At 36.4% G+C, this 18,817-nt stretch overlaps 1 protein-coding gene across 1 annotated transcript; it reads left to right on the top strand.

The window, feature by feature from the left end:
• Positions 1-800: 800 nt before the first annotated feature.
• Positions 801-18,514, top strand: LOC140147771 (metabotropic glutamate receptor 5-like). The gene is made up of 2 exons (XM_072169523.1): positions 801-2,968; positions 17,701-18,514. Exons 1-2 carry the CDS (start codon positions 1,109-1,111, stop codon positions 18,298-18,300), a joined length of 2,460 nt encoding a protein of 819 aa, XP_072025624.1. The 5' UTR covers positions 801-1,108; the 3' UTR covers positions 18,301-18,514.
• Positions 18,515-18,817: the final 303 nt, after the last annotated feature.

Below are 18,817 nucleotides of genomic sequence, written 5' to 3'. Positions count from 1 at the left end.
TTCAAGCAAGGGTTTCAGTGGGTGTGGGTGGATCTATTGGTGTGATGTAACAATCTATAATATGAATGAATGAATGAATGAATGAATGAGTGAATGATTGAATGAATGAATGAATGAATGAATGAATGAATGAATGAATGAATGAATGAATGAATGAATGAATGAATGAATGAACGAACGAACGAACGAACGAACGAACGAACGAATGAATGAATAATAGTAGTGTGTAACCACCCCCGTCTATACATTTTAAAGGATCTCGAACGATGTGCGTGACGTAAAATGTCACAACCAATAAAGGGCAAGATGTAGTCGAGTATAAAGGCAAGCAAAATGCTGCATAGGATCAGTACAAATGTTTAAAAATATATTCAGTAAATAATCATAACGTGAGTTAGTGATACACTTGCCCTAGTCTCCAAGACAGGTGGCCATTTATACATGTATCAATAATGCATTCGCTATTGACGTCCTCATTATGGAGTTTTTGTAAACCATTATACTTGACAATATATAAGACCAAGAACGGGAACCAAGGGTAATTTGCCGTGAAATATATTTACTTCAATGTTGCATATCAGAAACACTTGACGTTTCTTTACATTTCTTATTATCACTTAAAGGTACTACAGCTATGTGACGACAAATATGTACATGTGATTATTAAAGATAATATGGCATTAATTGCAAAGTAAATTCATAAAACAGTCAAGTGGAATCCAATACCACCCCCGTCGACGAAATGGAACATCTACAAATTCAAGTAACTGTTAGTATTGCTTCACGTGCCGTGACAAGACTAGCAGTACATGTGTGCAATGTGAAATATGATGAAAATACGTCCAATTAAACTGATCGCACTCCGTGCAACTTAAGCCTGGATATCAATATTATCTGTCGACTGCTGAGTAGCTGCAAGAAACATGTTGCCTGTACTCCTGACGTTTGTTAGTTTCAGTGGATGCATCAATTTGGGAAATGCTGCTCCTCTAACAGAGTGCTTACGTTTTAGCAAATCTGGTGATATTAACATCGGCGGTATTTTTTCTTTTTATTTGTCAACCCCAAATTCCCATGTCAAGATGGTCTTGAACCACGTGGAGTGTTCATGGCAGAATCTATGCGATTTGCAATTGAAGAAATCAACAATAGCTCGGAATTACTACCAAATATAACTCTCGGTTTTGACATTTTAGACGATGGCTGGTCGGAGGATATTGCTTTACGAAATACACTAGATTTAGTGACTGATTACAAGGCTGTGGATCAAATTTGTACCAATCAATCAGCTGATCAAGAATCGTCTAACTCTGGTATCATTGGCATAATAGGGACATCTAGAAGTGCAACTACAATACCCTCCACACGATTAGCAGCATTATTCGACATGCCAATGATTTCATATTACGCTAGTAGCGTAGAACTTACAGACAAAATACAGTTTAAATATTTCTTGCGAACTGTACCACCAGATGGTTTACAAGTTGGTGCCATTGTTGATCTCTTAGAACTCTACCAGTGGGATTATATTGCTGTTATACACTCCATCGATAGCTATGGAATACATGGGGCAAGACAGCTTCAGACACTGGTAGAATCGCGAGGTATCTGCATTGCTTTCATTTCTCCTGTTTCAGATAGCGCCACAGAAAAGGAACTTCACGAAGTGGTGCAGAAATTTGACGAATATCCGGAGGCGAAGACAGTGGTGATGTTCTCATCTGGTAAAGTAGCTAATACGGTGCTGGAACAGATGAAAATAGAAGAATTTACGAGAGATATGACCTGGATAGGGTCTGATGATTGGGGCTACGATCTAAAAGAAAGGGGTTACGAGCATCTAACTACTGGAGCTATATTTACTAGATTTTACAGCGTTAGTGTCCCAGAATACGAAAGATACGTGAGGAACCTTCAATTTCATAATCCAATGTTAAGTCCGTGGTATAAGGATTATTGGAGAGAGAAAACAACCCTTTACAATTGCACTAATGTCGATGTGTGTATATCAACATTTCTAGAAAACGACTTCAGCGCAATTTATATAACGCTCCCAATTATTGATGCTGTTTATGTATTTGCTCATGGTTTACATTCACTTCTGACAGAGAAATGCGGCGGTAATGAGAATACTTGTCGATATTCTGATGTTGAAGGCGAGGAATTACTCTATCACTTAAGAAATGTTAGTTTTATGGCTAAAAGTGGACTTTTCAATTTTGATGAAAACGCGGACCCACCTGGAAAATACATCTTACGAAATTGGCAAATTGTAGACGGAGAGCACCGTATGGTGAAAATAGGATTGTGGGATTCTGCGAAGGATAATGACAAGTTAATAATTGAGCAAGATAAAGTACGATTTCTAAATGGAACGAATAGAATACCAGAATCTACCTGTCGTTTAAAATGTGACCTTGGATCAATCGTTATCCCATTAGAAAAGAAATGTTGCTGGGGTTGCCACAAATGCCTACCAAACGCCATTGTCGTGGATGCTACTAAATGCGTCGAGTGTTTAGACGCGTACTGGCCAAGTGTTAATTTCACCTCATGTCACCCAATACATCCAACACATTTGAGATGGGTCGACCCATTGGTATTGATAATAAGTATCATATCAGCTTTGGGAATCGTCCTCTGTGCATTAACTGTAATAGGAATGAGTTGGTATGCGGACCAACCCATCATTAAAGCATGTAGTCGTGAACTCAGTGCTATTAATATACTCGGCATCGTCCTATCCTATATGTGTACTTTTATTCTAGTCTTGCCACCTAATTCATCAACATGCATGGCTGTAGATAACGTCATATCCATGTGCTTTACGCTTACTTACGCACCAACTCTTCTCAAAGTAAATAGAATTTATAGAATCTTTCGTGCAGGCAAGAAATCTGTAAGACGACCCAAGATGGTTGGGGTAAAGCAGCAACTGGTTATCGTGTCTTTTGTTATTGCGATACAGGTAAGTAACATAATGTAAACATTAGGAAACGAATTTGGAAAAAAACCTTCTGTTAATAAAATACTATGCTGAGCCTGGGTGGCTCACGCTCCAGTAATTTCAGATGATTGAGCTCAGTAATACATCAAAGAATGTCTTCCAATTCATGAATACAAATAGATAATCAGCTTATCGGATTAAAAGCTTAGAGTCTTGCTGCTCAGCGAGTGTTTGTAATTATCAGAAGGTTTTCTCCAAATTCATTCTCTAATGATCAACTTTTAACACAAAAAAGAAAAGCATAGAGCATAGAGCAATTCCCGGAGAGGGCTCAACTCATTAGCATGAGGCGCATTGATATGTAAATAGCGTATTGTTATTCAAATTTGTGCCCTGACGTATTGCGGGCGGTAGTCATGTTATGCAGACGGGGCCTGCATCCATGCCAAATTGATAAGTGAATACGTATAATCACCTTTCTTTATTAAATATAAGCTGGTGTATTTCGTATACCGTTTCGTTATAAAAGAAAGGCCAAATATTAAATGTATCAAGTGTATACACTTTGAGATTTACATGCCTTTTTATCGTCTGAAGTGCAGAGCTCCAGTGACTGAAACTACAGCTAAAGCCAGTTGGTGGCAATGCATCATAGAATCCTATCCCAATAATATGGAATTTTATCGAATACATTAGAAGCAAACACGGTTCGTCTGCATTTAAAAGACATGTTAGTTCACAATGATATATAATTGAGTGTACACAGTGTCATCCAGCTATGTCAAAGCAACAATGGATCTTAAAATGTTCAAGGACATTGATTTATTCGATTTTCGGAATACGCAGACTGTGACCAATCAGAAGTTGGTTCATTTTGGTGTTGTGTATGCATAGCTGAAATGGCACTATGATTATGAAATTCTTTACATACATTAAAAAATACTTATTCACTCCGGAAGCCAAGTGCCAATATGTCTGATAATTGCAGATTGATAATTATTATCACGCAAGGAACAGTCAGCTACCTGCACAACCGATTCTTTTGTTCTGCAAGGCTCACTCAGTCATTTAATGAGGCAATACAAACGATCGAAATTGGTGTTGAAATGAGCAAAATTTTGAGTTACACCTTTTCAGTGTAAAATTTTTTCTCAGCCAAATGAAAAGCAATAATTTTCATTTTTCAGTAAATGGCTGGAAAAACTATAATGCTTGATACTGATTTTTTTTTTTAATCCTGGTGTTAAACTTAGGCCTGAAATTCAGTCATTTAGTGTAAGATATTCGATTTTTATAGGCTTCAGCTCGGCCCGCGAGCTTTTTCTGGATCAACCTTTTAGCTTTTCAAAGTAATATAGTTCGCTAATGAAGGATTTTCCCCAACTTTCTAAAGCACATCACCGTGAGCTATATATCATAGTTTTGTCAGAATTTCCGTTTTGATTTCACCATCTTTCACTGTCGGCTGAAAAATTTCTAAATCAACACGTGAAATCTAAAGGCTAGTACTAGCATTGTGGATCGATATCCCTGGGTTTAATAGGAATACCGGCATGGCTATAGTGTTGCCAGAACTTCAATATAGCAAAGAAATTCCCAGACCTATAGCGCTCCTACTGATCATGTTTAACCAGAACACCCAATTGGGGATTTAATCGCTGGTCGGGCAATTTGCTTTCAATGAAAAATTGACCTGGATAACAACAAAGGAAATATCGACTATTTCTGCTGGTTGCTCTCGAGATAAAAGTACTCACCATTGCCTACTTTTACTTAGTTTGACATTTTCGGATCATGAATGGAAAAAGGGTAAAACAAAACGGAAATTCTGACAAAACTATAACATATAGACCCACACGATGTGCTTTACAGAGGTGGGAAATATCTTTCTTTAGCAAACTATGTTAGTTTGAGACGCTAAAACATGAATTCCGTAAAAAGCTCGCAGGCGAATTCAAGGCCTATAAAAATCAAAAATATCACACTAAAAGACACAATTTGATGCTTAATTTTAACACCAGGATTTTAAAAAAATGTATATCCAAGCACCAAGTTTTTAACTGACATTACTGAAGAAAAAAAAAAATATTGCTTTATATTTGACCGAGAAAATTAATTTCATAGCAAAAAGGTGTATCTCTGAATTGTGCTGATTTTTACATGTATCGATCGACTTTTAGCGCGACTAAGCATTTCTAAAGAATTGGTTGTCCAGGCGGCAGACTGGGAAACGAATAGAAACACACATTCAAAATGGCGCCAAAATGGAAGGTCAGATGTGATGTCAAATATTTTCTATACTTCAAATTCTACATGTATTTCATACCTTACACCTGTCACGCATTTTCTTCGCATTACTGACAGCAAGTCCTTATTTCGACACTACTATTGCAAACAGTCATTTCCAAATTAATCTAGTAGACTTTCTTTGAAAAACATATCACGATGCCTGATGGGAAATGCCTGTCCGCCATTTCGTTAAATCGGATCGTTTTCGAGTGTTTTGTGCCCAGATGTATTGAGGGCGCGCTATACTCTCATTGAACAGACAAAGTTCGTAAAATTAACGGCGTCAGTATTCGCCAACTTGATCATGGGGTCGAATATGAATTATTCATAATGGTTCATAACGGATTGATAACTGGCCTCATTTTCTAGATAGCAAACCAACGGGATTTGTCATTCGTTTGCGTGCTTGATAGAACAACCGTGAATTTAGTGTCACCCCCTTGCATATAGCCACAATGGATCCGACAAAGCTGAGTGCATTACATTTTTGTGCAGTATTCCTTGAAGTGTCCGGAGCTGTGCAATAATTATGAGCCGGGGGTAAAATTTACAAATGGCGTATCAAACATTGTTTGCCCCCTCTCGGCCTGCCAAAAATCGCCCCCCCCCCCCTTTTACCCTTCCACCAGGGCTCAGAATTATTGCACAGCCCCTACAGGCACGTTGATAACAACTTTCATTAACATATTGCCAAAATAACGATTGTTTTAGTTTTCCGTAATATTTCATCATAATACATATCCATGATGATTAAATGATGATGAGGATGATGATCGCTTTTTAGGAGTTTGAAATTCATAGAGACTATTGTAATCATTATAATTATTTTATTGTACAAAACCGAAAAGTATGCGTGGAGAAACCCTTTTTTTAAGACAGAGATGTCGTACACAAAGCAAACAAATCTAAATCACTATTTCATATTCTTGGGAAATTACCGAGCAAGCTAAGGTAGACAAAATTATTTATTTTGATTAAGCGTGTTTTAACGCGCTTAAAATCTTGTCCCAAAGTCAGAACCCTGGGGAACGCCAGAGAAAATAGTGCCATGCTTTAATCGACACTGTGGATGAACAAATGCACCCATTTTAAACAGGATAATAGACCCTATATTTACGCCATTCTCCCGCAAACAATGATTTGTAGAGGAAAGTGTAGACCAAACAACGCACAGTATGGCACGAATTACATTAAAAGTTGTTAATTAGGATTTTTTGCCATAACGTTCATCAGCACAATAAGCAATTGGGGTGTGTCGATCAATGTCAAAGTATATCAAGACATTATGATTGTTGGCAAACTATAGGTCATTGTCACAACGAATATTCAGGCCAATTCACCCACATTACAATGGTTGTTATTATGAATGTTACCACCACATTATGAATTCTGGTAACCTTGACCTAGTCACATTATCATGGCAGTGAAACGACTATTGCATGTAATTGTCGTGTTTCTTTTTGAAGCTTTGCAAATATGATCAAAAATTATTTTTGTCATGCAGATAGGAAATCAAAATTCCATTATGAATTCCATCTATTATTTTTGATTATTTTGTAATATGAGTTTAGTTCAACACAACATGTCCCTTGAAAACTTCATGTCATATTATTTTTTAATTTAAAAAAATATTAAAAATTGAATAACTTTGATTAGATTTCATTTTCAAAAATTTTATTTATTTCATATTGAAGGAAAAACATTTGAATTTTATTTCTTTTCAATAACGCACGTTTAAATTATTATGATTTCACAAAGAACTTGCTGAGATATATAATAATAAAATACTTCATTGTAATGTTGGTAATTGATATGATACTATACGTCATTGAAACCGGATGGATTTGAAAGGTTATGCAATATTCAAACGGATGTTGTAAATATTTAATTAATTAATTAATTAATTCGATTGGTTATAGAGGTTATTCACTTCACGCATGTGTGACTTCTAACAAATGGCGCTGGTTCCCGTAGTATTCCTCATTCAAACCAATTCAATACACGACCTCGGAGTTACCTGCATGACTTTGGCGGGCTATTTTGAAACAATCATGGTTGCACAAGCATGTACTTCATTTGAAAATCCCAAATAAGGTATAGCAGTCGTTGATAGGATATGTAACTTATAGAACACGGATAACCTCTATTGTTTGTCAGGACATCAATGTAGTAAACGTATCTGTGATTGTGTTAGAAGTTTCTAACAAAGGGTACAGACAAAGATAATGACGTCAGTCAAGAGATTAGGCAGGAAGGACACCAGGAAACCACGTGACCAAAACCAAAACCAATCCTGAAACTCATAACTTGGAAACGACCGACATCTATTAGCCCCTCAATTGATAATAGCACCTGATTACAATACGTGAGGTCCGTTGCGACGGACGCGATGTTTTCTGCTAAAGCCCGGTATATTAGTCCGTCGTTTTTGTCGCCGCGTTTTCCGTTGGGGACCATTTTTTCCGCCGTGTTTTTCGCCGAGCTTCAAATGGAAGACACTGGAGCCACTGTGTCTTTCCTGCGTCTTTCGCCAAACCCGCAACGACTCTTCCGCCGCGGAGAACGAAAAAGTTTATCTGGTTGAACTTTCTCGCTCGCTGCAGAGGGAAACGCTCTCCATTATCCAATAACAAAAAAATACTTGATGTCACGTGATTTAAATACAGATTGTATGGCATGTTCCGAAGATCGGCCAATTGAGCAAAATTCCTCAGCCTATCCATGATGGACGAAAGCGAGAAGATCATAGCAGAGGTGGAACAGGTGCTTAAAAAAGATAAATTCGTGGAATGCTATAGCAGTAAAGTCGACGCGGTTGGTTGTCGAAAGCATCGTCGTTGTCGTCGTCGAATAACCAAAAGTAATACAATGAGGATTAAACTTTCTGGATCCAAATAATCAGTCGGATTGAAATGATTAAATAATTTTGAAACACAAAATAATCGTCCTCTTATACATTTTAAATGTAAACTAGTGCAGAATTTTGGTCTTGCCTTCATATAAGCATCGCGGAATTTTTTACCCCGAACCCTAAACCCAAATCTTAGAACTGGTGATAATGCTTACATGAAGGTAAAACCAGATTTCTTTCTGCAATCGGTCTAGTTTTACACGGCCAGCTACAAATGCATGTTGTACTTGATTCAAATGTTGAATATCGAAGATAAGTGCTTAATTTCAGAACAGAATTGTAATATAAATAATATGATTTAAATTGCCGATCCAAATGAGCACTTGTCATTTTATATCATGGTCACTTTATGATAGTGATTTTGATACATACTGTGTAGGTTTATTCTTCCCGGTATATTGCACCAATATAGCAGAGAAACTCGAATTGCTTAATGAAATGTTAGGAAAACCACTAGTCTGTTACAAATAATACCAAAATACGTATCTTAATAACTTCTAACGATTATACGTTCATGTTCAAGGTTTATCTGTACATTACCATGAACATAAAACAGCCGACTATCGACTATTTTATCTAATGGTAATGGTTTCGACATGTCTGTTCAAACCTGAGACTAATATATTAGTCTCAGATTCAAAACCCAAAACCAATCCAAAATGTAAATGTGCTTGTGTTGTAAGTATTATTTTACGATGCATACTTTTTGTCAATACATTTACTAATCTAAGTAAAAAAATGACAACTTGAGGCATTTTTGTAATGTCTACCGAAGAGGGGTTGTTGTTGCATCCCTACCCCTTGAATATTCTGTACTAAACCAATTTTATTGTTATTTTCATAATCAACATTGTTACGAGTTGCAATAACTCAATGCGAAAACACTGTACCCAAATTCAGAATGTACAATAAAATACACTGTTTGTAGAAGTTAACAAAATCTGAATCTTTAATGAAAAGTATAACATGATTGATAATGATCCTTTACATAAACAAAGGTACCCAAAGGTATGCTATTTTAGCTGTTTAGAGAAAAAAGATCTGTTCAATATAAATGTATACACTTTGTGAATCACACTGATAATTTAACTTATCCGACAGTCTTCCTCTTGTTATTGAGTACAAAGTTCTGTTGCACTCAATGTTCTGCACGACTGACGTATATCCTTATTCAAACTTGTCCTGCGAAGACAACTATTCAGCAGAGTCCACTGTTGCCTTGAATGTAGATATCATTTACGTATAAATCCTTGCACAGATAACAATGTCCACAATGGTGCTGCTATCACCAATCAATTACTTGTAAAATAGGTTTTCCTCCTGACTGTTCCACTTACATTGACATATGTGTTGTTTCATAAACCTGACTTCAGTAAGTCGACAGAAGAATATATTCCCCATTTGGGAAGAGAAGAGCAAGTTATATATTGCTGGATTAATAGCACATTGGCTGGCTCACATGTTATTTTGAAGGCACAAAGAATACAAACACATTAGAAAGCCTATAACAACTTTCATGATAAAATCTGTCACGAAAATCTCTTGCAGCTCTCCTTTATACCAAAGTAGTAAAACTGGACAAACCCATTCTAAGAACAGCTCATTCTGTCACATTCACATTATTATAGCCACGGGGATTTTCATAAGGGAACAACTCAAAACTTCGATGAAGTCCTATTAGTCCTTTCGTTAAAGGAAGCTGAACCCATCACCCTCCATCTAACGTACGGTGAAATATCGAAAATTCCAACCCGTATTTCTAGGGCCGTCACTATAAGGGATGGGGTTGTGTAGGGAGTGTGACAATGCTAGATTATTGATCAAGCCTTTACACCCTTTATTATGATAATGTCGTAATCATGGTGATAGGCGGCTGGACTCATAACATCCCACCTTTCTATATGTTACATTTAATATACAACAGCGAATTTTAAGAATAAATTTAAATAGTCCTATTGTCTACCTACCTTTTTTTTTTACTTTTTATTTGATGGAAATCGCACATCGCGTTCAAAAGTTGCGGGTGGAAAACTTTCAACCGATGACGCAAAAAACTGTCAGAATGAGAATTTATCCTATATTCTTAAACACTTGAGAACGTTCCTGCAATCTTATTGGTTCTTACCCAGCTTTACCCGTGTGATATGACACGATATCACACGGGACAGCGCGTGTGCGTCGACGCGATACGCGTACTCGCTATTTGGACCAATCGGAGGCGCACAGCAACAATGGGACTGATCGATTTTAAGCCCTAGGGAATTCCTTGCAAAATGTAGGACTTAATTTGATTAAAATTTGTATGATATTTTTATTTGAATTGAAGTGTTTAAGAATGAGAATAAAGGTATTGTTTTTAGCCGCTGTCGTGCATCTATCGTCTCATATAACACGGGCGACATCATTATTTTTGGCGTAAAACAACTCGGCAAAACAACTCGGCTTCTCCTCGTTGTTTTACTTAAAATAATGATGTCGCCCGTGTTATATGAGACGATAGATGCACTCAGGGGTAAAAACAATACCTTTATTCTCTAATTAACACATGCATTATATTTCTTATGTATTCTATTGTTTTCAAACAGTGTTATTTAAGTAAATCAACTAGTAGAAATTAATTACAGGCCAAAATACATTAATGGAACAGAACAAATTGCTGCATATGCTCGTATAAAATTTAAGTGATATAACAGTAAAAATAACTATTTCTAATCATAATATTATGCTAATTAGCTAATTAATATTCATATTTCAATGTTATAACTTTAAAGTAGATTTCATATTATAGCGTAAATGCGTGGTTTTTTTTAATGTGGAGGCAAAGGTACACCCTCTACACAGCTAAAAATTGGCAATAATACTCTCTAAACCATAAGCTAGAGCATGGTCTTGGTTTGAAATTCACAAAGTCTTTGCTTTTTTTCAGCAGGACAGAAAATCAAAGATCCATGTGGTTCAAAATCAGTATATGCCTGGTATTAACCTCCTTAATCTGTGGTGCTTTTTAAACCAAGACCAAACTCTAGATCTTTTCACAAGCTTTCATCAACCAACTTGACACGATATTTTATTGTCGAGCTATATTTTTGTCAATGTTAAGCAATTTGCGCTAATAATATGCGTAATTTGTTTTTTAAACATTTTTACTTATGTTAAGACATACTTGTTATACATACCAAATATGGATTTACTGTGATAATCATAAAGAAAAAATCTCAATCCCTCCCATAACACCTTAATTAATTAACTTTTAATAAACTTCTTAGCTATATAGAACTCATTCATCATGTTCACGAGTTATTGGATCATTGCAAAAATACAAAGGAAATTATTCATGTTTCTTCTCATGAACCAAGTAACCATGGAAATCTTCGAAAAAATATTGTATACATGCATATAATTCCCGTGATATAAATCATTTCCTGATGACAACAATTGACATAATTATTATCAATGGATTGCAGTGAAATTCAGATATTTGCCTGTACTGGGCTATTAGTCCGTTAATTTTTTGTAGACATTTTTCAAAGGGATATAATTGGGAAAATGTTCGATTTCATGATGGTGAAAGGAAATCATACTGCAGTTACTGTCCGTTTTCCTATACACAATACACAGTGCTCTCACCATTGACGCGCGACCTTTACAAATAGTGTATGAAGAATTATATTGCATTTGCCTAGTTAACCTCACTGTGTGAAAAATAACCGGCCAATATTTAAACTATTCTCCAAACTTCTAGCAAATATATTTCTCTAACATGACCTAAAATTACAGCTAGGTTAGATGTTCAGAAGGGGTCGCACTTTCGTAGAATATGAGTGAGGGCAAAGCATAGCTAGCTCATAGCTAGCCAACTCCCCCGTGTTAATTGAATGGAGATTTGACCGAAAATATTGAGCTATATTGGTAACGGACCGCTCTGTTCTGAAGGATGCCACAAAAAAACGGTACAAGCTACATTTAAACTATTCTATGAAATTCTAGAAAATATAGTTTTGTAACATGTCCTAAATTTTTAGCTAATTTAGGTGTTTGGAGAGGGTCGCACTTTTGTGTTTTAGGAAGGATATGTAAACGACAGATAACACCAAAAATATGAAGAAATTATTTCCAAACCGTGTTAAGTCAACAATCATTATGTTGCTCAAGAATGCTGGTTAACAAAAAGCAGGGCATTGTCTCATTTCGTGAACAAAGGTGCACATACCATTGTTTCCTTCCGTTTCCTTTATAATCGGTTACCCAACTGAAGCTATAATACCAGCTTTATTGCGATATCGCACATTGAAAACAGACACATGTGCACAACCAGAGAAGATCCGATTTAATCAGTTGAGCTGTTTCAATGAGTGTTATCTTGGTTTAATAGCTTTTAATGGGGTTTAAGTCCTGCAAAGGTCGAGATGAATTCTACTGTAGACATGACTGCATCATGTGTGAATGAAAATCAAACATCTTTCTTTGATAAAAAGGTAATCAAATATAGTACCGCGGAGCATCTGTTTAGTCTTCATTATCAGTCGTTTATTTTTAAAACTTACTGGTTACTGCAGCTACCGCGTGACTCTAATAGTTGAAGAGCGCTTTTCCAAAACTCGTTTAGCCCACCAACACATTCATAAACAGTAACAAAAGTGTTATTATCATAGCCTAATGCTGCTTAATAATTAGGGGTATAGTCCATAGAATAGCCCATCCTGGAACTGACGTATGAATATACTCTGAATATCTATTTAAAAAAAAAGGGGGGAGTGTCACGGGCTAACCTTTGAGAAATTGAAATTTTAAAAAGCCTTTTTGTTTTGGGTAAAGTCAGTGCAGGCGTTATAATGGAAAATACCAATTTCCAACATGTTTTTGGATTATAACAAAAAATCTACTTGTTCATTCTTGCTGAATTTTTGATAAAATATGCGAACTGATGTGATGTTTGATTTAAATTAATTTAAATTAGGAGTCACCGGACTAGTTTTATCACAATTTGAGCAAAACTGGCGTAATTTTATGGTTACAATAACAGTGTGACATCATAACACGTCAACACAATAAAATAACGAAATTCCAGGTAGAAACGAGTGGGTAGTGTACGCGTGGATTAAACTCCCTAATATAGAATTCACCTTACACAAGAAGGCAGTATACTTATATGGTAGCTACCTTTATAATTATCACTCTGACGATATTCAGCACGTAATTTCCAAGCTCTAACATACGGTGTACAATGACACTAATTTACTCCCAACAATACAGCTTTTATGTGCAGCGTTACAATAGCAAAATTTGTATTTAATATTATAGCTAATTGAGATTAGCCTTCAGATGTGCTCCGAAGTGGACTTAATTTCATATAATATAAAGCAAATTATACGTTACTTGTACTTCCTTTTCGCTAAAGAAGAAACTAAAAAACGAGTCATAAGGAAGTAGAGAAGAAAAGTAAAAAAGGAGTCTTAATGTGTGCTCTGAAGTGGTCTTAAGGGGGTACTACACCCATCACATTTTTTGTGGGTTTTTTGCATTTTGTGAAGAAATGAGAAACAAAATTGGTCAAAATGGTATGCATAATGAAGGGGCAAATCTTCTCGTTCTATTGGTGGTATTGATAATAATGTAGCTTACATGCTTTTAATTGTACAAGCCAAAGAGAGGTACATGATGACCCCATCACAATTTTGATCATATTTGCAATTTCATAACTGCTAGCGTGAATCGACCTACACACACTTATTTATCATCAATGGCAGACCCTAATAGTACCAAAATATTTTTTATTTTGGAAATGCATTAATTATGCACAGCTTTGAAAACACAAATATGCATCAATTTCATGTTATCAATGAAATTAAACTTATTTTCCCCTTCCAGTTGACAATGATATGCAAAATTTGTGTTCGCAAGGCAGCACATTTGTTTCAGGTTTGATAAGGTTGAAATTAAAGAACAGTCAAAACAGTCAATTTTCAGTATTAGGTGAATTTTTGCTCAGTTTTCTGAGAAAATAGAAAGCTTACAAAATACGATTTATAATGTGAATCGGTATGTTCACAATGGTAAAACCTCAAAATTAAAGTGTTGGACACACCCTAAAACGTCATGTGTAGTAACGGTTTCGTCACTTACCTGTAGCGGGTGTGTATTCCTTCCATTTTGAGAAAATGATGTGTAAAAGCTTGTAAAATCCGTGAAAATCACTGCTCGCTTCGAAGACAAGCGAAGCCGACGAAATTACATGACGCCATATTTTTATAATTTGTTTTGACCTTTGACTAAGGTTGAGCGGTACTCGATATCGCGGATTCTCTGATACCGGTACGCGTACGATACCGTACTTTACAGACATGACAGAATAGGCCTAAAGAATTATTTAATGGAACGTATTGAAAAAAATATTAGAAAATTGAAAACAAATAATTGTGTTAATAATGTTTTAAACTTAAATTGTCAACAGAAAGAGTCAGCTGATCATCAGGTTTTATGTCTTCTTTTAACAAGAGTGGAAACAAAGGAACCCGAAGAATGTGCAAAGTTATTGACTTCGGCTAGCATCTTAAATTTAAACTCTGAGTCAAAAATAAGCTTTGTTTCATTAATTAAAAAGAAAGTTGTAAACTTGTTGTAGGCCTATCTTGTTGGTTTAAGTGAAGTTTGCTACTGGTTTTATTATTACCTGTGTTGCGATTCGAAATCCCACAAAGAGTAAGCCTTAGTTCGTTATTAAATGTGGTAGGCCTCGCCTCAGTACCCCCCTCCCCTCCCGGTCCCAACATACACATTGACTCAATTAAGGCGCGGATTCAGGTGGCTGACGGACCCACCCCCAAAAAATAAAGAGAAGAGAAGGGGAAGAAAGGAGAAAAGAGAAGAGAAAATGGTGGAAAGGAGGAGAGAAACTAAATTGCACGTAATTGAGTAGGCCCATGTGTAAATAACCGCACAGTCGGGACGATTGGAAGTAGGTCCTATATAGGCCTGCGATTATTTTAGGCATTGCTTGAAGGCGGGTCCTCGTCCTAAAAGCATGTGAAAATTACTGCGGGTCCGCCGATATGCAGGGCCCCTCACATTTTGCCACCAATGTCAGTATTAAGACGGACTCCATACCGACTTCATCGATTTATGCATGCTTTAGTAATTGCCAATCTCAAGTTTTGCAAATTGAGTTCGGGCCCTTTTTTCTGTTAAAAAGCAATTGATTCAATAAATAGTAGTGTAAAAACAATGCACCGAATGGCTTCAATTCGACCTTCATTTTGCAAATTTTTCAAACTTCTCAGGGGGAACATCCCCCTCAGACTCCCCCTTGCGTAGTGGATAAACATATGATCATTTTCGTTCTTCTTCCAACATTTGCCAATTTAAGCCCTATGTTAACACAATAATTTATAAGGGTATAGGCTTACAGGGAAAACTTGTCCAAGGAAGGTTTCATGGACTATCATTTAACAAATTTGCGGCTTTTTCAAACTAAACTTTTACACATGCACTTGTACCAAAATGGTCCACCAAAACACTTCAATTTTCTTCATTTTACACTCCCCATGCGTAATCGATATACAAGTGGCCATTTTCGCTTCTTCTTTCGCCGATTTATGTTTAAAACAATTTATAGGCCTACGACAATAGGGAAACTTGTCCAAGAAAGGCTTCATGAACCGCACATTTCACAAATTTTCGGCCGCCAAACCTAAATTTTTACACTAGTAATAGTGCCAAAATTGTCCACCAAATCGCTTCAATTAGATCTTCATTTTGCACAAGTTTCTTACTTCTGAGGGGGGAACATCCTCCCTCAGACAACCTCCTGCGTCGCGCAAGCGCGCTCCGCGGCCATTTTTTTTAATTTAATTTAATTTTTTCTAAAAATTACGCCCCCACCCCCCTGACTGCTCTAGATCGACAATTGGTATTGCCCATCCCTACGGAGATTGACATCACATACCAGGCGGTGATGGAAGCGATATCGCCAATTTTGAGGTCACCATTAGATTAACACATAATCATGAAATCGTCACAAACAATTCTAAATTTGTTATGCGGTGTCAAAACAAAATTATCTTAATCTTAAACCGTCGGGGTACGACAAAGTACCCTACTGCAAGTATGATAATTTTCTATTTGTAATTGCTAACCGTGTATTTTGAATGGGGCTGTCAGTGTATCTTCGCCAGCCTCGTACGTCACGTGTTGCGCTTCCTACGCCGCCTGTCACAGACGTAAAAAGTGGATATAAGCGTCCTTACCAACCAATCAACTTTAAGACAAATGGGTGAAATAGGACACTTTTACGAAGTTGTTTCATAATTATTTTTTTATTTCACATGATCCGTGCATATATCGCCTAGCTATAAATGAAAAAATATTTTTTTAGACCAATCAAACCAATATATGGGTGTAGTACGGCCTTAATGTAAAGAAATATAAAACCAATATAAATCTTATACTTGAGATGCTCTCTTAATAATACGACCCTGATGAAATTTGAATAAAAGGGTTTTTTTCTTTCGTATAATTTTTTATCTTTCTATAAAGATCTTGAGTCGATTAATTTTAAAAGCAAATAACTGCTCCAATCGCAGGGACGTGTAATAATAAAATACATATTCATTTTATATTTAGTTTATATTTATAAAGTAAATTTTGTTTCCAGTATTAATTCCAATAATATTAGATACATGATAATATTTATCACATCAAAGAGTATATTGTTGCAGTCTATCAAACATTCCAACTTGAAAGACAAACGAATGTAAATGCAATAATCTTTTCAACATTAGGAAACCAAAGACTTACATAATTTCTAGGAATAAATCGATAGTCTGTAAGCATCGAAAAGGTCGCGGAAATTAACGTAAACAACGGCCATGCGCCAGCATGAACAACAGGAGTAAACAGAACAGGAGGATTAGAAATACACCTTCTAAGATACTACGATCAAAATTTTCAACCATCAAAGATCTGCTGCTGTACCATCCACAACCCCCATATGGATTGCTCTCCCTGCGCATATCCCTGCCATCAGACCTCGGGCCAGTTTCAGCAAGGATGTTAATAACTATCTGAGCGTAAACCTGTTTTGCCTTCTCTACAAGCTTGGTGGATGGGATCACCATCGAATTCTGAAAATGGTCAAGGTCATGTAAAGGTCATCAGAGTATAGATTGTTGGATTGTCATCAAACTTGGGGGTGTGATCACTATCGAGTGCTGGAAATGGCCATGGTCATATCAAGGTCATCCGAGTAAAAATTGTTGGATTGCCACCACACTTGATGCATGTGATCACTATCGAGTGCCGAAAATGGTCAAGTTCATGTCAAGGTCATGGGTGTAAGGGTGGAAATCATATAGATATAGATATTCGTGTTTGCTCAAACACCAACACAGTGCTCTCTAGTTCGTCTTCTTCTTCTCCTACTTCTACAAAACTTCTACCAAAACAAGTGAAGCCGATTTTAGAAGTAAATCTAAAGCATTTGTTATGATATGTAAAATATATACTTGCTGCAGAGTTTCTCTAATAAGTCTGTCTTTTTTCTTTTGTTTCGTTTCAGATTATCATCGTTGTAATTGGTTCAATAATGGGTCCTGCTGTACGTGAAAAATTAACCCCAAGTAAGTCAAAACCGTACGTGGAAACATATTGTCGGTTTGGATACGGGTTTCTCGCAGCCTGCGTTTACAATGCGCTCATCGTATTCGCTTGTTGCTATTATGCTTTCCGGGCACGGAAAGTTCCTGACAACTACAACGAGTCCAAGTTCATCGCCATAAGTGTGTATTCGACATCAGTAGTATTTCTGTCCATAATACCTGTATACAGTACGTCAAATTCTGCACTTTATAAAGTGGCCACACTCAGTTTGGCTCTTTTGGTAAATGCCTACCTCAATCTATTCTGTGTGTACTTTATTAAACTTTATGCTGTTCAATTTGTGGACCCAGACGAAATGGTTCGTCGTGGCACCTTGGGCACCTTCCAAGCAACTAACTCAGGAAGGGCACTACGAAATATTGGGGCCAACGATAACAGGATCCGAGTGGTCCCTGCTATTTCTGGTGATGTTGCTGGCATTAGCAAAGGTACATCAAGTTCTCAAAAGACCTGCGAAGAGTGCAATGGGGAAACAACAAAAGACACTTTGTCACAATAGCTTGACTCGAAAGCATTGGGCATATCTCTTGTTTTCCACCTATGATACGTTCCGTATAATGCCACAGCAGTATAAAAACGCTAAAATATTGTACAGGCTAAAGCCTGGTTACTTTTTAGCAAAAGCCGAGTGGGAGGATTTTCAATGAAATATTTTTGTGTAAAAATTGATATGTATAACAGAATATATGAATATTAACTGTACATTATATATAACAATTTCCAATACCCAAGCGAGGTACAATTGATGTGGTTTAGACGGCAGAGTATATTTATTTTAATTTTATGTGTGCCATATATTTTGTAATTGAGTGAAAATGAAGAATGAAAATATTGTTAAATATCAATATAAAAACCTCGCTAAAGATTAGGGGAGATTGGGGTTAGTTGAAACATTTTTCACAAAATCGTCTTTTTAACGCAAACCGATTACTTTCAAGAAACACTAACCATATCAGTATAAACATATACATACATGCTACAAATACAGCCTTAAACTTTATTGGACCTGCTTATGA

The sequence above is a fragment of the Amphiura filiformis genome, chromosome 3 (genome assembly GCF_039555335.1).
Source record: "Amphiura filiformis chromosome 3, Afil_fr2py, whole genome shotgun sequence".
NCBI classification, from domain to species: Eukaryota; Metazoa; Echinodermata; class Ophiuroidea; order Amphilepidida; family Amphiuridae; genus Amphiura; species Amphiura filiformis.
The sequence above is the reverse complement of the archived record's forward strand: the minus strand, read 5'-3'. Positions and strand labels throughout refer to the sequence as shown.

Excerpts from the sequence above, each read along its gene's own strand:
- LOC140147771 (XM_072169523.1), top strand. The coding sequence starts at position 1,109 with ATGGCAGAATCTATGCGATTTGCAATTGAAGAAATCAACAATAGCTCG. Across the intron at positions 2,969-17,700 it reads CTTTTGTTATTGCGATACAG|ATTATCATCGTTGTAATTGG; the intron begins GTAAGTAACATA and ends GTTTCGTTTCAG.